At 42.6% G+C, this 22,915-nt stretch overlaps 1 protein-coding gene across 4 annotated transcripts in view; it reads left to right on the forward strand.

Annotated features, from left to right (window-relative positions):
- SEMA5A (semaphorin 5A) overlaps positions 1 to 22,915 on the forward strand; it is a 460,083-nt gene that overhangs the window by 331,929 nt on the left and 105,239 nt on the right. For all 4 annotated transcript variants that reach the window (XM_070519875.1, XM_070519877.1, XM_070519876.1 and 1 more), the window contains one exon: positions 19,296 to 19,503. In XM_070519875.1, coding sequence (XP_070375976.1) covers positions 19,296 to 19,503 — 208 coding nt within the window. The remainder of the gene's footprint in view (positions 1 to 19,295; positions 19,504 to 22,915) is intronic.

Genomic DNA, 22,915 nt, shown 5'->3' on the forward strand with positions numbered 1-22,915 from the left:
TCCATGATGAGCTTCTGATGACTTGTTAGGACACTCTCCTTCACTTCAGTTTTGACAAGTGTCTCAGTCAGTTCTGGCTGCTGTAACAAAATGCCATGGATTGCATGGCTTAAACAACAGAAATCTATTTCTCACGGTTCTGGAGCATGGAGGTCCAAGATCAGGGTGCAGCCAAATTGGTTCCTGGGGAGAGCCCTCTTCCTGGTTTGTAGATGGCTGTCTTCTTGCTGTGTCCTCACATGGTAGAGACAGAGATCATCTCTCTCGTGTCTCTTCTTATCAGGGCACTAATCCCATTCGTGAGGGCTCCACTCCCATGACCGAATTGCCTTCCCAAGGCCCCACCTCCAAATGTCATTGCTTTGAAGATTAGAGTTTCAGCATGAACTTTAGGGGGACACACATTCAGTCCATGGCAATGAGCTCCTTCTTGTAATATTATTTAAAACATACCCACAGGAATAAATATTTGAGGATTTTTGTTACAAATAGTATATTTGAACAGAATCTAAATCAAATCAAAACGAACCAACTTAGATAAATGATAGATCTGAGATGAAATTCTAGTCAACATCTGTGGCTTTTTAAACAGTACAGTGTTCTGGAAATTTGTTTGCCCAAGTCTGTTTTGAGTGATCTCATGATTGGGCTTCTGCCCTCCCCTGCCTCCCCCTTCCCCAGCCCCCTCCACACCATAATGAGGGAATGGGCTCAGGCGCAGGAGCCACAGTTATCCCAGGCTGTTGATCCTGTCTCCAGGTGTGCAGCTCTCATTCTTATAGTGATGCACCACATGCCATTCAGCAAATATGTCTTCCAGAGATTCACTTTTTTGTTCTACAGACCTGATTTTTTGCTTTTGTTTTCATCTACTGCCTATTTACAAATTGAGTCATGGCAGACATCAAGATGTTGCTCACTCAAATTATAGGTTGGCTGATGGGGGAAGATGTCATACATAGAACTCTTCTGCAGTTTCCATGTCTCACTAGTCAGGTTGTTTGTTGAACTCAAGGAGAAGAGGACTTTGCAGTGGGTGAAGCTCCCTTCTGGCAGGGAAACACCCATGGATACACGGAATCCTGAAGAGATCCCTGCTCCAAACCACATGCAGGGAAGGACACACGCACAGAGTCCTTCTGACAGCTGGTTACATAGATGGTATTTAAGTTTGTTTAGACTACCTAGACAATTCTAACTTTAGTACCTCTATAAATTACGAATTTCATGTCTCAACCAAGTTTTGAATCTTTTCATCTCTCTTACAGCACTGAATAATACATTTTGAAGATCTCTTCTTTTGCAAGTTTTAATTCAGAATAAAATGTAATTCAAATTAATTTAATTCAAAATAAAATGAATCAGAATAAAAAGATAAAGTATATCATTTTTTAATGATCCAGCATATAGGTTTCTTCTTGATTTCCAAGGAATTGAAATGTAAAAATGAAACATTATAAAGACTATCCAAAAACTTTAGGAAAGAAGTCATGGAGAAAGAATAAGTGGTGAGCTGAGAATCCATTTGAATTTCAGGTAAAGAAAAATTAAGGAGTTCTGTAGAACATGATGGTAAGCAAGGGCTCTGAGAGTTAATAGAATGTAGTGTGTCCATGAACTTAGAGATGGTCCGTGAATGGGACACCTCCTGAGCACCTCCTCAGATTCTCTTGGTTTTGCTCTATCCTGGACCCTCAGTCATTTGTTCTCTCAGCTGCCCCTGTGGCTGAGAGATTCCTGGGCAGGACCATGAGGTTCTTCCAAATTATGCTGACCAGCTGGTAGCTAGGCCCCTCCTGCAACTTCTGCACTTGGATGAGACTTACTCTGCTGGCATGAAATCTGGCTTCTCAAGCAGGCACTAAAGGGGTTGGGAGATGCGACCCAGAAGTGCAGGCGGTTAACTCCCTGTGAGGTAAGCTTCAACCAATGAGAGGCAAGGTATGGGAAGGAACCAATGAATAAATTTCCTTTCTCTTTTTCCCTCATGGATTGTCCAAAGCAAGGTCTTCACATAGCCAAGCAGATGTCTCTTTGTGGCTCAACATAATGGAGTGGCCCCTTGGTGACACCTCACATGAGATTACTTCCTATTCTTTCCTGCTCCATTTCTTGCATCACTCACACAGCCCTGGGATTGTACCCCTAATAATGCATTAGCTCAATCCTTGCTTCACACTCTGCTTTCTAGGCATCATAGTGAGGGGGAATTTCTCAAGCCTGTAGAGTTGCATGGCTAGAAATATAGGCAGGGAGAGATAAGTTCTATGGACCATGTTAAGAAACTCCGATTTAAATCCAAGTAGAATAATAACAATAAAACTGAAAATTTTGTAAAGAAAGGAAGTAACATGGTTCACTAAATGTTTTCAAAGATTGCTGTCCATGATTCCTAGAGAATGAATTGGAGAATGGCAGCAAGGGTAGAAACAGGGTGAGATTTGGGGTAAAATTTCTTTCTACAACGTCAGTGGGATTTTGCTGCAAGATTCAGCATTATGTAAAAATAAATTGGTGTTGTACTAACATGTTATTGCATTGTGATTGCGTAATGAAAACTAGTCTGTGGTCAAGGCTATTTCAGTCATAAACGAGGTCCAGGAGGAGGTTAGTGTGGCTGACTTGGCTAGTAGACAGGCAGAGGTGCTGGAGACAATGGCGTGTGTTCTCAGCTGGGGCAGTATTGCCCCCAAGGAGGCAGCAATTAGTTCTTGAGGGGGCTGGCCCAGCGGCACAGTGGTTAAGTTTGCAGTTTTCGCTTCGGCAGCCCAGGGTTTGTCGGTTTGGATCCTGGGTGTGGACCTACGCACCACTTGTCAAGCCGTGCTGTGGCAGACATCCCACATATAAAGCAGAGGAAGATGGGCACAGATGTTAGCTCAGGGCCAATCTTTCTCAGCAAAAAAGAGGAGGATTGGTGGCAGATGTTAGCTGAGGGCTAGTCTTCCTCAAAAAAAAAAAAATTAGTTCTTGATGGAGTAAAAAATCTTATTTTTATGTATAAAGCACAGATATATGTGCAGTGCATAAACACATATACAATCTTTAATGTTAAAATGTCATGAGCTGGAGGACAATTACAGGAACAAAGAATGTGAGAACTTTCTTTGCCAGAAAAAAAGTTTGAGAAACACCACTCTTGGCTATTTTCATGGAGACAAGTTAACAGATTCAGTACATGTCTGGATGTATGCAGAGGTGAGCGGACAGGTAAGACCAAGAATGACTCCTGATTTTTTTGGTTTGGACAGTTGAGTATTGCCAACACCTTTTCTGAGAAGGGAGAAACTGAAGGTTTCATGTCAAATTCCCCTGGAGAGGATTCAGCATGGAACACAACAGACAGATTGCCTGCTCTCAAAAAGCTTAGAGTATTTTAGAGAGAGATACAAACAACAAAATAGTTACATTAAATGTAGGGGGGGGAATAATAAAGCAGGAAGAAGGAGTAGGAGGAGGCAAGGGTTTCCATGTTAAGAACTCTTGTCTAAGGGCAGCAAATGAGATCCATCATGTTTAATGATTCTCAGGAGGTGGGAGGTGAAGACTGGAATTTCACTTTCAAGACTTTGGTTTTTTGTAATGAAACACCTGGGCTGTTTTCAGTAGAGATTAAACCCCACGAATCTGGCTTTTATGAATTTATAACACTGATGGGAATCATCTCACTGAGAAGGAAGATTGACTGTGCAAGAGAAGGGGTCACCAAACGGGTGAGGTTTGGAGGGTCGTGAGGGGTTGGGGTCAGCGTCACCCAAGGGAAGAGAAAGGAGATGCTCCCTGCAAGTGGGAGCCCAGCCCTCATGCTGTCCACTTAGCTTTTCCATGAGTACCCTGGAAAATATATAGACAATGACTCTATCCTGCCCTCCCTTTCTTCTCTTCCAAATATATTTTTAATACAGAACATGGCATTTTTATTATTTCCTACTAATCTTTATTGAAATCCATAAGGCTTGTAGAAAATGAGCTTGTAGAAAAAAAACAAAGAAATAAACAATGTTTTGTCTACTCTAGAAATTTCTTCTGCAAGAGTAACAATTGTCAACGAGCTCGACAAAAGCTGAAATCCCATTCCTGACTTTCTTATCTCCCTGTGTATAGATTCTTCCAGCACCTAATTCTTAGCCTTTCAGCTCCCTTTCTAAAGAGAGGTAGATGAGACAGCCAAGTAAGGACAGACCTCCACATTCTCTTTCACTAAAGTGTGTAAGACCTGAGAGGCCCTAGGGAGATCATTTCAGGCACCCAACATTAAGTAATACATTTACTGTTGCCATTACTATCAATATCTCCCTCAATATTTATAATCAATTCTGCAGCTACCTAAGTGTCACGGGCAGGCATTCAATTGTGAAAATCCTATACTGGAAAGATGTTTTACAATCACTCCAAATTCTGTCCTTGTTACTGGAAACTGTAAGTCCAGGCCTAATCTGGACTTTTTCTGTATGTGCCCATTTATGTAAGGGGTTCCCATAGACCTACAGGGAGCATTATAAAGTTTGAATGCTTATTTGATAACATTTAATGATTTTTTAGTTTAATGATAAAATAATTGTAGTGAATAATAGCAGTGTAGGAAAATACGAATTACCTGGTGTTACAGGTTAAATTGTGTCCCCCCAAAAGATATATTGAAGTCCTAGCCCACCAATATCTCAGAATGTGATCATGTTTGGAAATAGGGTCTTTGCAGATGTAATTAGTTAAGCTTAGATCATACTGGAGCAGGGGGGACCCTTAGTCCTATAGGACTCCTGTCCTTATAAGAAGAAGATAGAGACACACACAGGAAGAATGACATGTGACAACACAGACAGATTGGAATGACGCAGCTGCAAGACAAGGAACACCAGTGGTAGACAGGCACCACCAGAAGCTGGGAAGAGACAAGCAAGGATTTTACCCAGAGTCTCAGGGAGCAGGGCCCTACCGACACCGTGATTTCAGACTTCTAGGCTCCAGAACTGTGAGATAGTAAGTTTCGGTTGCTTTAAGCTATCCAGATCGTGGTATTCTGTTACAGCAGCCCTGGGACACTAATCCACCTGGCTGTGTTGTTTTGCATCTGATCTTCCAGCCAAATTTAAAGAGTAGCCTGGATTTCTCCTGCTCCCCTGACATTTCTCAGTGTCCTGAACTCAATGAACAAAATGAGTATTCAGTGTTAGTTTATGTCAGGCCCAATTAAAATGAAATTCTACTGTTGGAAACAATTAAATATACACCAAACCACTTAAAATGGTATAAACACAACTAATTGTGTTACTAAATATAGGAACACTAATTCTTGTATTTTAATGTGTCTTTTTTTAAAACATCTTTCAGAATAATTTTAGTAGCTTATGCCTACTTTCCCATCCACAAAAAAATACGAAATTTTATGCTGTGAATTAATAAATATCCCAGTTCACTCTAAATGTGATGCAATCCCCTTCTGTCTTCATGGAGTAGCCGATTTTACTGTTTTCTTCTCGGTCTGCTTTCTCTCTCCCTGCCTTTCTTTGTTTTAGACCCATGTAAGTCTTCCTGCCGTCCTCAGGTTCCCCATGATCGGTATTGATCAGAAATCGCCCCAGGTAGTAAAGCATTGCAGTCTGCGGACAAAAGAAATAGCAAGCATTTCCCTTTACCTCATGTTTTCATGTAAATCCTGCCTGATGCACATTTTTGATATAACTCCTTCAGGTTTTGTGGCAGTTCCTGGAGTTTAAACACAGTAGTCTCCTGATCCTGGACCCGCTGTCCTCCTGTTCGTACAAGTATCCAGTTAGTAGACTGTTGTTTCTGTGTTAAATGGTGCCATCATTCAACAAGGTTTTAGTAATGTCCCCAAGTTCTCTTGTTTTCGGAAGTCCAAGTCTCCATTTCTGCAGAGGAACATTCGAACCATGTTCTCCATGAATGTTTGGTCAAGTGAATCTAGTGTGGGGCACCAGGTATTGGAGTACATCATTTAGGAACATGCTGAAGCAGTTTTAGCAGATACTTTTCTCCTGGATAACTCACTTATGAGAAGACCCACTTGTCTGCTAATTTGATGGTGAGCCTGCAAGCGTTATTATAAAAAGATTTTTCTAGTTGATCTTAAGAACATAGGTCTCCATAGGTAATAAAACTCCAATTTAATGGCTACTCCATTCTCATCCATTTAATTGGCTATATTAAATACATTTTACAATTGTTACCAACATTTGTTAACTACTTCTCTTCATACAAAAATGCTTCATACAAAATCTCTTTAAAAAGATTTTATCCAAATATATGTATTAACAAAGTATTAAATAGGATATTCAGAGATTTATGTTTTGTTTCTGTAACTTATCATCATAATCTTAGCAGTTTGAACAACTTATATTGTTATCTCATCGTGTCCATGGGTCAGGAGCCTAGGCACTGCTTACCTGGGTCCTCTGCTCGGGGTCTCACCAGGCTGCAATCAAGACTGGCTAAAGCTGCAGTCTCATCTGAAGGCTTGACCGGTGAAGAATCCACTTCCAAGCTCAATCAGGCTGTTGGCAGAGTTGATTTCCTTTACGACAGTGTGATTGAGGGCTGCTGCTGGCTGTTGGCACAGGCCGCTCTCGTGTCCTGCAGGTCTCCTTATGTTTCTTCCCAAGCAGTCTTCTCCAACCTGACCGCTTACTCCCTCCAGCCTGCAAAGAGCCTCTCTCCTCAGGGAGGGCCCAGTCCCTCTTTTAAAGGTTTGCACCTGATTAAGTCAGGCCCAGGAAGGATAATCCTACTTTGATTAACTCAAAATCAACTGATTTTGGAAATTAATGACCTCTGCAGAATCCTTCCATTGTTGCCGTTATCATGTCACCTAATCCCAGGAGTGACATACTATCATGTTTACAGGTCTGGCCACTCAAAGGGAGAGGGCTGTATAATTAAAGGGACCATCTAAGAAATCTGCCTACCACAGAAGGTCTCTTGATGCTCCCCACCCCACGCATGCTACCCACCCTAACGCTAACCCTAACTCTAACCCTAACCCTGCCCCAAAAAAACAAACAAATGAAAGGGAAAAACCTCAGTCTATAAGCTTGAATTTTGAAAATTTAAAGTTAAATATGAGATGTTTCTCCTTGGGGCAAACAGCTTGTCCTACAGTTATTAGGGTTGTTCAAATTTAAAGAGAAAAACAACTCTTCCTCTGGTTTCAGCTGGCCGATTGGATTGATTATTTGTTCTGTGTCGGAGTATCCAGACCTGGCTGCACTGCTCGTGGCAGAATGAAGTCATTTTCTGTTGGCGCCAGTGCTCCATGAGCACATGGTTACACTGAAAAAAAGTTCTGTAATATAGAAGAGGAGGGCAAGGGAAAATGCCATATATTTCATCTCGGCTTGCACCCCTCCACCATCTCTGCTCTCTCTCTTCTTTGTACTGTGACCTTCTTTTCCTGATGGAAGGGATAAACACAGCCCTGGCAGAATCCTCCTGATGACCCCCTATAGGCAGTGAGGCAACTGCATCTCTCCTCCAGGGGGCGCTGCCTCTCTGACCCCCAGTTATTCCAGGACCACTGGGGAGCACTGAGGATTCCCACAAAAAATGACTCTCCACTGCTCAGATGGGGCTGACCCAGTGGCGCAGCAGTTGAGTTCGCACGTTCTGCTTTGGCCGCCCAAGGTTCACCGGTTCGGATCCCAGGTGCGGACATGACACTGCTTGTCAAGCCATGCTGTGGCAGGCATCCCACGTAGAAAGTAGAGGAAGATGGGGGCACGGATGTTAGCTCAGGGTCAGTCTTCCTCAGCAAAAAGAGGAGGATTGGCAGCAGATGTTAGCTCAGGCCTAATCTTGCTCAAAAATTAAATAAATAAGACTCCCCACTGCTCAGAGTTGACGTGGACACAAAGGATTGGCTTGAGGTTTTGTGATCCCTTCGGGAATGCAAGAAACAGAATTTGAGAACACCACCACACCTCCACATCGCTGGTGGGCATTAGCGTAATGTGTGAAATTGCTGTCAACCGGCCCACCACAGTCATTCTCTGGGCTGTTAAATCAGAAAACAAAATTCTTCTGAGTACCATAAAATCTGGAATAATTTGATTCTGTTATGATGTGTTAGCGAATTGGATCTTTGCCCCAGGAAAACTCGGGCTCCTCTCAGAGGGCCAGAGTGCTGTCGTCTCTCGCCCTCAAAAGGAATGGTGTCTTCAGAGGAAATCTTTTTATAATGATTACCTGTAACATGGAGGACATGGTAACAGGGGCTTTCCAGAGGTGTCCGGCTGCCTGGCCCGAAGCGGAACCACATCTGATCAGAGCAGCCAAATTACTTGTAGGATTGTTTATGCCTTGGTTTTGAACATCTTTATCTATGCACATTCCACCGTCCTTGCTAGCTTGTATATATGTCCCCTGCCTGGCAGTGATGACCAACCATTACTAAGCAGATTTAGGCCTTGGCCTCTAGGTAATTAAATTCTAAAGCAGACAGCAGTGCAGTCAGAAGGACTAGGAAGGAAAAAGTGCCATCTCCACTGCATGATGACATATCATTAACAATGACATTATGTATGGGCTTTCCTCCAGAAGTCATTACACAGCAGAGTGACTGGAAGAAAAAACACCTCATCATTTCTTTGCAAATAAGCCTTCGCAGAAGAGATGTAGGTAGAGAAATCCCTTAGTGTAAAACGAAGAGATTTGACAGACCTGAGAGTAAGAGCGAGCTAAGGTGTAGGGAGCAAGGTGGGCGTATTAATATTGTAATTCCCACCTGGAACCCATTAGAGGAAGCGGACTGTCCCCAGATCGTCATGGTGAATTAACACAGCGCGTTTCCTTCCACCAGGATGCCTGGAGCAAACTGAGATTTGGGGAAACAGCTCGATGGTGGTGCAATTATTGACTGTGGCCGCGTCTGCAAACAAACCTGTTCTGGATGTGGGGAAACTGCGTTTGTCATCCACAGAGATGTCAGCGTCAGAATTTCTTTTAATTTGGTTCTTTCATAAAATAGCATAATCCCACAGCAAGGTTCAAAGGCTGTCCAATTGTTTGTTGCTTTATCATGTTTTCATTATGTTTCCTTTTTGAAACATGGAGATGGCTGAACTCATGTTTCTTAAATAGGGTATTTTATAGTCTTTAAACAGAATCGTCTTTACAAAAAGATGCTGCAGAAGTTCTTTTGAAGGAACCACACAGTTCTCATAGTGTTAAGAATGGGATGATGTTTCAAGCTAATGTCTTCTGGGGCAAATGTTGTTCCTACCTGTCTGACTTACCCGTTGAATAAATGAACATTTTCCCAGAGACGCTGAGGATGTGACTTTTGCTAATGAGACCCTGTATTAAGAATCAAGGCAGCCTGAACCTAATCAACTCCTAAAGTCAAGAATTCTTGAAATTATAATTATGTAGGCAGCAGCCATTACTCTTGTAGACCAAAGAAAAATCAATATGGAGAAAAAAGTTCCCTCCCCTGTTTTGCATTGGCTGACCTTGGTAAGTACTAAATAAATTCTGAATGAATGGGTGGATGGAAAGCAGGGAGATGTCTGTGCATCTGTCCATCCAGCCATCCTTCCAATCATTTAGCCCCATTGTCATTATTTTAACTAACCCCAAATATGAAAGAAAAAAGAAAGAAAAAACTCTGAGCTTTTAATTTTGTTTCTCCATTTAAGAGCATTCAATGCAAATTAATTAACTTTCTGACCAAGTGAATAATTATCATCACTTTGTGGATTTCTGAAGGCTACAAAAGCTTGACTCTGTTTGAAATTTTTACAGCATTTGGAGATTAAAACAATGCTCAGAAGGGCAGTTCTCTTCATTTATTTTTAGTCTAACTCTCGTGCCCTGAGTATAATGAAACTTATTAAATATGTAATTTTTTTATTTAGAGAATTAAACGTGAGAGAAAGGAAAGGAAAATTTGGTCAAGAAAGAGGATTTCTTTCTTGAACTAGAAAATGTGTTAAGCTTTATTACCATGTGAGGCTAAAATTTTGAGAGTTGTCTACAATTAGTAAAAGTCTCTTAGAGTGACCCTGAGTTAAGACCAGTAGAAAGTGGTTTTCACACCTCCAGAACAGATGTGAGGTTTTTTAGGTCTCAATTTTCATGTATCTGTGCCAATGGTAAAAAAAAAAAAAAAATCCAATAATTAATTGTCAGTACTCAAGTACATTATGGGATTTTGAAATAAAAAAGAAAAATTCTTACCCTTAGTATTTAAAGTGATCTCTAAGACTAATTGTCAGGGTAGCTGCTTCATTTAGGTCCTCATTGATATGATCACTTAATTAATTTTTAAAATTTGACCTTTCCTTAGCAAAAGGGCGCTGCTTCAAAGTGAAAAGTAATGTCAACCACAGAGGCCTTGACTTGTCCTTGCAAAACTGGGTCTTTAAAGGCAATCTTCACAATGAGCAGCTGCTCTTTGAGTAAAAGTCTAGACTTTTTCTTTCAATTAGAAATTGATTACACAATGTTGGCGTTTTTTAAAATATTTGCGGCAGCATTAATTCCTTTCTGCACGGACGGGATAGGAGCCAGTTGTCTTGGTCTCTACTGAGTTGCTGACCTGTGATGACTCACCTGGCAGCTTGTCTTCACAAATCTCTAACTTTCCAAACTGGGGTCCCTTAACCTGCACCTCCAGGTTCCTGGGATTCTGGGCCTTCCTGGCCTTGAGCACAGGGTGTGCCAGGGGCAGGAGGGGCCAGGCTCAGTGCCAGCTCACCTTACCATGGCTGGGCTCCAAGCTCTCACCCAGTTTTAGTGAACAGGTCTCTGACATCTTCTCTCATGATCTGCAATCCAGTCTTTTCTCCAGTGTCTGAGTTTTGACGTGTTCCCACTCCCTCTTGCCCCATCTCCAGGCACTGACCTGCTGCCTCCCCCACTCCTCTGTCTCTTGCTCTCTGCTGGGGACCCTCACTATGACCTTCGTGGTTGGAGGATGTGTAACTGGTGTTCGGACTGGGCTGCCTGTCAAACACACAAATCCTAGTTAGAGAAAAACTGAATTTTGCTAAGACTCATAATATGTCTTCTACTTAAGAACTCAGTTAGGACGCCACATAGATCACAAACAAATCTGCATCCAAGAAAGTTTCGGGGAGCCACTCTGTAAGCCTATTTCCCTGCAGAGGAACATTTAGTAACGTATATCATGGCTGCCCATTGGGTGTCAGCTGGGGCTTTCCTGCCCCTTGGATATTTGGTTCCTTATTTCAGCCTCCCAGTTTCATGCCTCTTGAAGTCCACAGCCCTCCCCACAATTTCTGATAATTAGTTCCTGGGCTTATGCTTATGAACTCCTGTCAACTCTCATATAGAATGTATTTCTCATGCTGTTAGACACAAACTCAGCTCCTTCACAAGGCTGTCTGTAAAAAGAACAAGGCAGAGCAAGTGTACAAATTCAGAAGACATTGTGGAAGGTTCGATGATCACTGGGAAGGTTTCTTGAGGAGCAAGCAGCTTTCTGCCATCTCCCTGGCTTCTCTCTCCTACTCCTTTAACTTTCATTCTTCCTTAGTAGGATTCCAATGCTTATTTCCTGTGGAGCCCTTCTTCCTTGACCTGCACCCCCCGCTGATATCCAGGTCCACAGAGTGGATGAAGGGGTAGCACCTCGAGGCCTGTTCAGGACACCCTCCAAAGAAGAACTGGGTACTTCCCAAGAGGACCCTTAGGGAATAGAAGCATGTACTCCTTTAATACGTTTGTGTCTAAAATTAGCTTCCTATCATGTGTTTGTGTGAGCGTGTGGGGGGGTAGCATGTAGTATAAGAGATAGGTGTGCCCATCCACCTAAAAGGGTAAGTTTGCAAAGGTCAGGAATTGCATTCTATATAGTAGTTTTCCATTTTTAAGAAGTTTTTTTGAGTAATTATAGACTACAAACATAAGACTATTGTAGATATACGTGTTAGGATAAGGAGTAATAACATGCCCACACCAGCCAAATCAAACAGCAGACCCACAGGGAGTTGTGAAGGACCGTCTGCACCCCCGCCAAACCCATGCCCTCTTCCCCAAAGGATCCACTACCCTGGATTTTGTTTTTGTTATTTCCTTGCTTTCTTTATAATTTCATCGTATGTTATACCCTAAATAGCATAGCTTAATTTTATATAATTTTGAATTTCAGGTAAATGCATTTGTATTTATTCTCCTAAGCTTTGCTTTTTAAGATTTTGTTAAACTTTTTTCTTTTATGAGTGAGTCGTCCTTGCACACAACTAAAGTCCCTTCATCTTTGCTGCTGTACAGTTTTACACCGTGTGCCTGAATTTGAGGTAGTCTTGTTGATCGGCATTTGAGTGGTTTCCAGTTTCTTGCTGTTATAAGGGGTGCTGCTACATGTGTCCCTGTCTGGGTAGGACTTTGTCCAGGGCAGGGCTTCCCAATCACGGCAACCATAGAAAATGACATTCTATGTATGGCACACTGGAGACATCAAGGTTGCTTGCAGCCATGGGGGACCAACCTAGTAGGGCAAAGCTGCACACTCTGCCCCATGAGTGGAGGAGATCTGTGTCATGGGGTATTTGTAACCTATTCGTGGCCCGTGTGTTGGGAAGCTCAAGCTGCTGATTCACAGAGTACTGGACTCTTCAGCTCTGCTACGTTATTCCAAATTGCTTGCTGAAGTGTTTTGTAGAGCTTAGCACTTTATTACATTTGATCCAATTTGTGGCATTGCACAAACACATGTAAACTGGACCGTTTCCCAACCATCGTTCCCTGGCTCCATCCCAATGCACCACCCATCTGAGGAACATTTAATCCTCTGTGTCCATGAGCCACGGCTCCTAATCTTCCGGGCTTTGGTCAGGCCACCCTCCTTCCCTCATATGTCCTCATTTCCTTCTCTGCCTGGTGGATGCTTGCTCATCCGTCAAGTCCAGTTGATAAGTGTAGGCTTTCCCTTCCCCATCCTCTCCACAAATGTTGGTGAAGCATTTCTTCCTCTGGATCCCAGAGGCACAGAAATGTGGGGACACTGACATTACCTGGGGGGCTCAGAAGCACCCCACAGAGGGGAGGCCTAGGAACTGGCTCTTGGAAGGTAGGGAGATGGTTGCCTGGTGGAGAAAGTGTGGATGGCTCTTCTTAAGAGAAGGCACAGAATATGGAAAACCTGCAGATATAGAAAGGCACAGAATGTTCTGAACGGTGAGAAATTTAAATTACCTGGAGTTGTAGGTAGAGAGACAGGATAGGAAGCTGAAGGGTAGGATGCCTCAGATTGAAATTTTATGCTAATAAATGAAGTCAGGATTTCAAGTGCGTGGACAGATTTGAGCCAAAGGGGAGGCACGGCTCAGTTTTGTATATACTGAGTTCTAGTTTCCTGTGGTAGGTCTGATAGTTCTTAGGAATCCTTCTTTGAAGCTAGAGGCAAAGGTTTGAGTCAGTAATAGAGACCTCAGATCAGCTTTGAGGCCATAGGGATGGATGAGATCATGCCTAAAGGAAGCACGTGAAAACGCTAGCTACCAAATAGCTTGGAACGTCAGCCACTAGTTCATAATTAGTATAATGAAGCAGTTCAGAAAAATGACAAAATAATTTTATTCCTTTGAGTAGAGAACTCTCTTTTTTCTTTTAAATTAATGTTACAAAAGTGCTTTGCATAGATTTTTCTCAACCATCCCAACTCACACTAGTGGGACCAGACACAATATAAATTTTACCACTGCAGGTGAGAGGGTAACTTAGATTCTCTGTTCCTGCCTGGTGACTGTCAGAGAAGGGCTGCCAACTTTGCCAACTGGGTGGCTGTTTTGTAATTTAGATACAGTAAATCTAAGGCAAGTAATTTCCTTCCAGAAACTTGAATTGTCCCCTTAGCAGAATGACGAGAGTTAGATTTAAGCTGTGGGGTTAGATGAGAGCTTTGGAAAAGATACCCAGAGGACTCTATTAATTGCACTCTCGTTTTAAATGTAATATGGTTTTTATTCACAGGAACTCCAGTGGTAAATTTCCTATAAGCATCAGCTTATGATTTAGAAGACGGAAAGGCACTTCTGAGGTTTGGTTCAGCCAGGCAGTAGAGGCTGTCGTAACAGAGCCGTCATCTGCCCTCCTGCTTTATGTGTGGCCGGTACTGACATGGGCAGGGAGCTTGCTCATTTTAGATGAAATTTGAGTAGGGTTTATAATCTATAGGCTAAAAGTAGCAAGAAACTAATAATAGCAGATTCTTATGTAACACGCCCTGTGTGCCAGGCACCGTCCAAGCCCTCTGCATAGATAAGCTCCCTGTGTGGCCCCCGACCTGTGAACTGGGCCCCGGGGTGAAGGAGACACAAAGATGGGAGTGAACTGCAGCCGGGAGTCTAACCTGGGCCATTGGGGTCCAGGTCCACACACTGAACCATGTGCTCTGCTTGAGTACCTACTGTGTGCCAGGCACTGTCCTAAACATCAGCAAGATTGCGGTGAACAAGACAGGGTATGTCCCCCAGTGCCTGACTCCTTGGAACTTACATGCCAAAGGCTAGGATGCAGGAATATGGTTTAAAATAATACTTGGGGATAAAAGAACGATGCATGTAATTTATGACGAGGAATGTTTAAACTGGCTAACATACCCTTTTTGGGGAAAAAAGTAAGCTGCTAGTTGAATCTGATAAACTGAGTTAATTAAATCTGCTTTTCAGGCAGACACTAGCCAAAAAACCTGTTTTCTTCTTTTAGTTCCCTTTTCCAAAGAAATGCAATGCTGAGCTCCCACTGCCAAGACCAATTTAATTCATTTCTTCAATTACAAGTTAAAAGAAAGAACTTTCGTAACATAGTAGCTGTCTGCTACTTTGGAGTAATGACGAGCTGAATTGATGAACTTTATATAATGATCTGTTGCTGTGGCAACATGCTGCCCAGTAAGTGGAAGAGGGCATTTCATCACTACCTCTCTGATAATGCTTGGAACAGTAATGGATGCAAACACAAAGGTTTTCTTTTACTCTGCAGTAACTCTGGGTCAATGAGACAAACACTAAAAATGCCTCTGGATACAGCACTAGGGAATCGAAGTCAAATGCACAATTGGAAATAAAGTAATTTAGCTTCCTGGGTTGGTGGCCTCGGTGTCTGCAGTCCATCTCCAGCCCTGTCACAGGTAACCGTCCTCAGAATTGCCACTTGTCCCTTTCACAGGTTTAATTTCTGTACTGGATTCAGCACATGGCAAGCTGAATAATAAACATTCCCTTAAAGGACAGCAAAACTTCGAGAAGTAACAGGACGAGAATGGAGTGAAGACAATAGATGTAACCATCAATGCTTTGCAATAATCCCTGCATCTTTATAGCACATTTTCCTAAACTAGCCCTCTGTTGCCTCTTATGACTTTTTTTCCTTTCTTACAAAACAAAAAATTTTATATATGTCAAGTTTGTTACAACTCCACCCTCTTAAGTTTTTTATTGCACCTTAGAGGAAATATGTATTTATTCCATGTTTTATAAGTGCTTCAAGCTCTGTTTTTAGGAAGAATTAATTTCTCTGGGTTGTTTGCCTTGCTCAGTGTTCTCAGGTTCATCAGAATTGAAATTGCTATGCAGGGTATAGTAGCTTTCACTTTAAGTGTTGTTTAATTGCTTCATTGTTCAAGCTTTAATGAATTTGCAGAAGGTTATCCAATCATATACAAGTATGAAAAATCAAAACTTTATTTTTGTTCAGAGCAATAATAAATGTTATATTGAACTGATCATGTTTCTTTTCCTTCCTTTTCTCCTTCCCTCCTTCCTTTCTGCCTTCCTTCTTTCCTAAAGATTTATTTTCATAAACTCTTGAAATTTGGGTGAGACTAAAATTCTAAAAATCCTCCAAAAAGAAATTCATTATAATCAAAGACCTTTTCCTCAGATACTTGAAAGTTCATTCTGAGCGCTTGTTTAGTTCCCTCTAATTTTCCCCCAAAGATCACCAGAGTCATTAGCATCAAGATGTGAGCAGCAGCACCGTCTATATGAATTACTGTATAATGTTTATCAAAATGCATCAGTTTTGTCACAATGTTACATGTCCTGTATCATCTCCTGCTGTTTTTCTAGCCCACGGCCATCTGTATAGGGGATTAAGTGAAATAAATGACAATATTTGGAAATACTAGGCTGTTGATAATATGAATCTTATGTTGTCATCATACAATGTAAAAAAAAATTGCAGTATAACATAATTTATAATGCCTTTGCATGAGAATTTGAGTCATAATATCATAGGGAAATGTGGAAAAATAATTTACAGTCTAGTTTTGAAACTGGTGTGAACAAATTATCTGGAACAAAATCTGTTTTTTGTATTTCCTACTCTTGATGGAGAGTCCCTGTGCAAGTTTGCAAGGACTGCCATAACAAAGATAACAAAGTACCACAAACTGAGTGCGTTAACCAGCACAAATCTATTTCTCAAAGTGCTAGAGGCTCAAAGTCCAAGATCAAAGGATTGACAAATCTGGTTTCTTCTGAGATCTCTCTCCTTGGATGTAGGTGGCCATCTTCTCGATGTGTCCTCCCATGCGAGCGCACATGTCTGTGTCCTGATTTCTTCTTACAAGCACATCAGTCCTGTTGAATTAGGGACCGCCTTTTGTTTTAATCACCTCTTTAAAGGCCCTGTCTCCAAATATAGTCACATTCTAAGGTACTGGGAATCAGGACTTCAATGTGGGGAATTTTGAGGGGACACAACTCAGCCCATAACAGTACCTATCTTCTTATAAGGCATATTTTCAGACCAAATGAGAGATTGTTATCCTTTACTATCTCTATCAAAATGCAAAATAGAATCTTAACGCTAGTAAATCCATGTTAGTTAGTAACCCGAACAGGGAAAATTAGAAAAATATCAGCTATTTTCTCCCAAAGTCAAACATATGGTTAATTTTCAGCTACTAATAACTGAATTATGTGCATTAGAGTTTGCCTTACACAGAGCTTACATTACCTCTAGCAGTTAGAGGTTGAAGGGCCTTGTTTTTATTGTAAACGTTTTGTTTAAACAAATCAAATTATTAAACATCTTTTAAAATTTTTCCTTGCAATTGCTTAAGAATTTGTAACGCATGTGAGCATATCGACATTTGAATTATCATTAATTTGGGCAGGTTTCTCAGAGTATTAATCCACCAACAAAGTAAATAATAAACAACAAAGAGTCTGGGTTCAACTGTTGAATAAGATTTAGTGCTGTCACCCATGCTTCCCATGAAAATAATGTGATAACAGTCACACAGTGACGATGCTCCAGCTGGGTCCCATGTGCTCTGCTCTGTCCCACCCCCACCCCTGCATTGCTATGAAATGTTCTGTTTTGCCCTACCGGTCTCTCACTTCAGCTCTCAGATAAGGCTTGCTGCCCTGGCCCCGCTCCTGACCTCTGGCTGAGACATCGTCTCCTGTCATCATGATGTCCCAAAGGGTGGCCAGAGGTTCTGTGCCTGTCGCTGCTGTACAGGAGGCTGGCACCTCCATCTGCTGGCAGGGGCCTCCTCAGGGGGGCACTGTGGCCAAGACATCTGTGCTGAAGTCATCTTCCCTGAAGCTCCCATCTTGTCCCTGTTACTGCCTTGGTCCTGTGTAGGTTTATTGATGCTTTGCACCACGCTAGGCAGGAAGACCCCAAAATCACTGAGGTTGAATTTCCCAACAACTGGGACCTGTCGTCTCCAGGTCAAAATTGCATTGACTTATACAATAAAGACATGAAGATTTTCTTACATACTTAGATCTGGGAGATGTGTATTTGTAAAATGTCTGCTGCCTTCCCCCCGGCTGCCCCTTTCTCTCTCCCTCTCTCCCCTTCTCCCTCTCATGCACTCATACTCACTCTTCCTTCGAAGACAGGTATTGGGTTTTTAGTTTTTAATCTCCCCAGCATACATAGTAATTCCATTTATGCTTGAACTTTCTCAAAAGTAACATATTCAACCAGTTAGCTTAAAATAAAATTAAGCAATGTTTTACTAATACTGCATACATTATTATGCAGTCAGTTCATAATCAATAAATGTTCACTGGAGATCTTTCAGATAATGCATTTTTTAATAAATTCAGGATAAGCTATGTCTGCATCTGTGTTTTCTCTTTAAATGTAAACAGCCTCAGTCTCTGAGGCCATCCATAGGAATGGAAAACTGACAAATATTTTCTATCTAGTGTCTTCTGAGATTAATGGATTCTGAGATTAATGGAGGCCTTTAAGCCAAAAGTTCCTGATTTTCTTCTGGTTTTAAAATAACTTCTTAGCCTCATTTTCTGTGTTTACAGAATAAGAATTGTAATGTTTTGAAAGTGAGGATCCTGATGGGTTTTATTCCATGAGTGCCTTCAGGGTGGTTTGAAGATCTTGATGATGGCTCTCAGAGGTGCTTCTGGAAGGCTGGGTTTCATGCCCTGGATTTGCAGGCTGGAGCAGAGGCCTCACCACAGCTTATAAGGGGCAACAGCACGTGTTTCAAGTCTGTGTGCCTGTCACACAGTGTTACCGTGCCATGGTCCTCACTGACTAAAAGGACCCTTCTCCATGTCCCTCACACCCTCTCTGGGGAGTCTGAGTGGTTCAGGGGATGCTCATCCTTGGGTAGTGCTTATAGCCAAGCTTATAAATAAGTGAGCAGAAACAAGCAGTGAGGGAGCAGAAACCTGGAGCAGGGCGGGAACCAGACCAGCAATGGACCAGGCCAGTACAGGGAACAAGGATAAGGGGAGTCGAGACCCAGAAGAGCATCCCAAAGGATAAGCATTAGAGAGAAACAGGAAGCAGATGATCTAGACAGAGGAGGAGAAGACACAGAGAAGGATGTACTTCCTGTGCAGGAAGGAAGAGCATGCATCCTTTGCTGTCCTGTGTATCTGCAGTTGTCCATCGCATGATGGGGTCTGCCCTCCTGGGGCGGCAAGGCAGCTCCTCCGCCTGACACTAGGAATCCAAGATGTTCTCCTGAGGATTCCACTCTCCTGATCTTCTCCATGGGATGGTGCCAAGGTGGCTACTTTGAGCCGCAGTAAGCTTTCCTGTGCTCTGGGACTCTAGCCTTGCAACTGGACGAGGCAGATGATAGCTGAGTGGTTCTCATTCCTGGCTGCTTGTCAGCTTTGCTGAGAGCTGAAAAAAGTACTGGCTGCTAGCCCCACAACCAGCATGGCTGATGGAATAGGTCTGAGGTGAGACCCAGGCATCAGCATTTTTAAAAGCTCCTCAGATGAGTCTAGGCTGGAGAACCTTGGCTGCTTAACTGGTGAGTGGCTGCAGAGACCCGCTGACCTTGTGTCCTTCCTTCTCTATTACCTTTGCAGATTATGGCACCATTAAGAAAGTACGGGCACCCCTGACCCAGACCTCCAGCAGCTGTCTGCTGGAAGAGATCGAGCTCTTCCCGGAGAGGCGGAGGGAGCCCATCAGGAGCCTGCAGATCCTCCACAGCCAGAGCGTCCTCTTTGTGGGCCTGCGGGAGCACGTGGCCAAGGTCCCACTGAAGAGGTGCCAGTTCCACCGCACACACAGGTAGGGCAGCCCCAGGGGTACACTCCGTGCACTGGTGCCCCTTATAGACGCACCACCCAGAGAGGACACAGGAGCCTGGAGGGCATTACATCCCCTCTGGTGGAATGGCATCAGGCCCTTAACATCCTGGTGAGTCCTGCATCCTACGATGCAGAGAGTTTTGATGCAAACTGATTTACTATGATGAGAATACCTCATCAGTATCCAAGGAGGAGGAGCCACTTGATAACATTTGTAAGCAGCCGTCAGGGTTAAAATAAATTATTCAGTGCATTATAACACTCAGTGATAATGCTGGTATTTGATGTTCCTGCATTCATCTGACACAAGTTTATTTTTATTTGAATATATCTCTATACTTGATATATATATGATCTGATATATTTATATATATCATACAGAAAATAATATCAAGCGTGCGTCCACTCAGTCCAAAGCTAATCCCCCGAGAAGGAGCGGTGTGGCATCCCCTTTCTGGGCAGTCCTCACAGTCTTATCCTCGGCACCAGCTCCCTCAGGATGCTGCCTCTGTCCTGAGGCTCCAGGATCACACAGGTCAGCTGGGAGAAGGGAAAGAGAAGGCAAGTCCCACAGACACAGGGAAACCCAGGTGCCACCACACCATCCCTCACTCCCCTGGCCAATCTTCTCATCTGCGACAGGTATCCACTGTTGACCACAGTGGGGTTTGAAGCTTAATTTGGGAAAATACAGGCCCAGCTGCTTGGGAAACTCAAAAGTCCTATATACACCATACGCTTGACCAGCACTTCGCTGTTGGAATACTGCATGAATGCTTGACCCCTGGCAAAAGATTGCCCTTGGGGAAGTCACAATCTCAAACATTATTAGGGATCAGACTGTTATTAATTCCATTTCACAAGTGCATAATTGCAGATTTGGTGTAGAAATGGGATGTTTGGATATATCACTCACAAACCCCATACGCAAGTCACTCATTCTCAAACAAAGAGCCCAGTGGCACTGGCTTTGGGGCCTAGAGGCTGGCAGTCGCATCATAGACCTGCACGTGCTATTTCTCGACCTGGTCACTAAACTTTTTTAGACTCCACTTTCTCACCTAACACATGCGAATTGCTGAAGAATCAAATGGGATAACGATATAGTGTGAAATTTAAAGCACTCTGCAAAGTGGGTATTCTTATGTAGAAAAAAGCTTTTCATGTATAATAAAAATCATTACATTTCCCTTCTAGATGGTTCTAGATGAATCTATATATAGATGAATCTAGATGAATCTATATCTTTAGAATCTATGGTTCTAGATAATCTATAATATGATGCCTTCTTTGGTATCAGAGTATTGAGGAATAACATTAGGGACCTCCCACCTAGCCACAATGTTATTGAGAGCATTAATAGCACGTAGTGGTGTCTATTAACAACTATCTTTTATATAACACCTTTTTCCCAAAGTTAACCAATAGCTGCTTGAAATTTGTTCTGACTTGTGTTTCCTGCAGGACTAGCCTAGGACAGGAATTATTCTCCCCAGCTGCAGATGGTTCAGTGGGTGACAGAGAGGGTTGGGGGTCTTGCCAACGGGCATGTCATAAGTCAGAATGCAGCTGGAAGGGCACTGGTCTTCCAACTCTAGCCCAGTGAGCTCTGAGTTCTGACAGTGACTTTTTTTTTTAAGATTTTATTTTTTTTCCTTTTTCTCCCCAAAGCCCCCCGGCATGTAGTTATATATTCTTCGTTGTGGGTCCTTCTAGTTGTGGCATGTGGGACGCCGCCTCAGCGTGGTTTGATGAACAGTGCCATGTCCGCGCCCAGGATTTGAACCAATGAAACACTGGGCCTCCTGCAGCGGGGGGCGCGAACTTAACCACTCGGCCATGGGGCCAGCCCCCTAACAGTGACTTTTTGAGGAGTGTGACATACGATAAAACACAGGAAGACACAAGCTCATGCTGTGTGTCTATGTGTGTGTGTATTATATGTATAAGTATTTCTGGAAATGGGGGTTTGTGGCCTGCAAAGCATAAGACAATTCATCCTTTTCATGGTGCATTGTCTCGTGTCTAGCTCAGCAGCTTGCAGGTGCGCCTTAGCAAAGTAAGTCGTGCATCAGATTGGGGAAGCCAGGCATCAGCGTACCCACACTCATCCCTTATGCAACTGCATTTCAAGCCGAATCATGAGTCCACTGGAGCTGCCACCCCCAGGCACAGCAGCAGGGTCGGAGTCCACAGTTCTGTCTTTTTCTTTCAAGAGAATAAGGCCACTTGTCTGTCTTGATCAGTTCCTGGGAGGAGAAGATGTTACAGTTATATCAAGAGCTGAATCTCGCTGCTGTTTACTTGTCCGCTCTCTCAGAGAAAAGCAGCGAGAGGTCATGAGTCTAGTGAAAACTGATGAACTGTGGTCTCCTGTGTGCCCATGCACAGGATGGACTAGTTTGTGTTTGACCCTTAAATATTCCATTTGAGAAAAGAAAATCTAAAGATCTCAACCCAAAAATTTCTCTTGATTTTTTCCAATTTCTTTCTCTGCCATCCTCCTCCTGTAGAAAGACAGGAAAACGTCCCTAGTTAACATTAACTAGAGAAAAGAATCCATTTTTAAAAAAACTAATATCTACATGACCAGATTTTGGGTTTTTTTTGGATAATTATGAGGAAAGATGGTGTGGGTTTTTTTCTTGACAAAAGCAATTCTAATTTTCCAGAAATATGCCTAAAGAAGTACACTTAATAGGAACAGGATAACAATTGAGTAACAATTGGATTCTAATTTCTTTGTTAAATATACTTTTCATAGTAGAATAGAGTAATTTTATGTGTCATTAGAAAATCAATTTTATAAATGAATTTTTAAGTATTTGAGAAGAGAAACTGAGCTTAACTAAATTACTTGTCTCCTTCCAAATCATAGTCACATTTTTTGTTTTTTCAATATCTGTTTTTCAAAGGTGCTGCATAGTTTCATATCTATTAAAATGTTTATAAATGATAACAATTGATACAATTTCACGTTTCTTTTACGTATCTGTGCTAGATCTTATCATCACTTTCCTTAATCGTTACACCCTGAGAGTAAAGTCGCATAGCATCTCCATTTCTCAGATGAGGAATTGGTGGCTCAGATTTTTGGCATCCTGCCCAAGATCACATAGTTCATGCAACATGACTCAGGTTCAGAGCTGAGACTTTGCCCCCAGGGCCCAGGCTTTAGGTTTACTGGGCTGCCCCTGGGACAATGAGGAGTCAGCTCAGGGGTCAGATTTCAGCAGGGGCGAGCTCCTTGATGGCACTCTGCACATGTTCCTGAGAGCCTGAGCTATTAGTCCAGAACTGGGAGAACCCAGCTGTGCCTACCGACAACTAGCCACGTCCTCTTCCTATTCGTTTCTTCTTTATTATAAGAGCCGCCAGGCTGGATCCAGCAG

The sequence above is a fragment of the Equus asinus genome, chromosome 10 (genome assembly GCF_041296235.1).
Source record: "Equus asinus isolate D_3611 breed Donkey chromosome 10, EquAss-T2T_v2, whole genome shotgun sequence".
In the NCBI taxonomy this organism is placed as follows: Eukaryota; Metazoa; Chordata; class Mammalia; order Perissodactyla; family Equidae; genus Equus; species Equus asinus.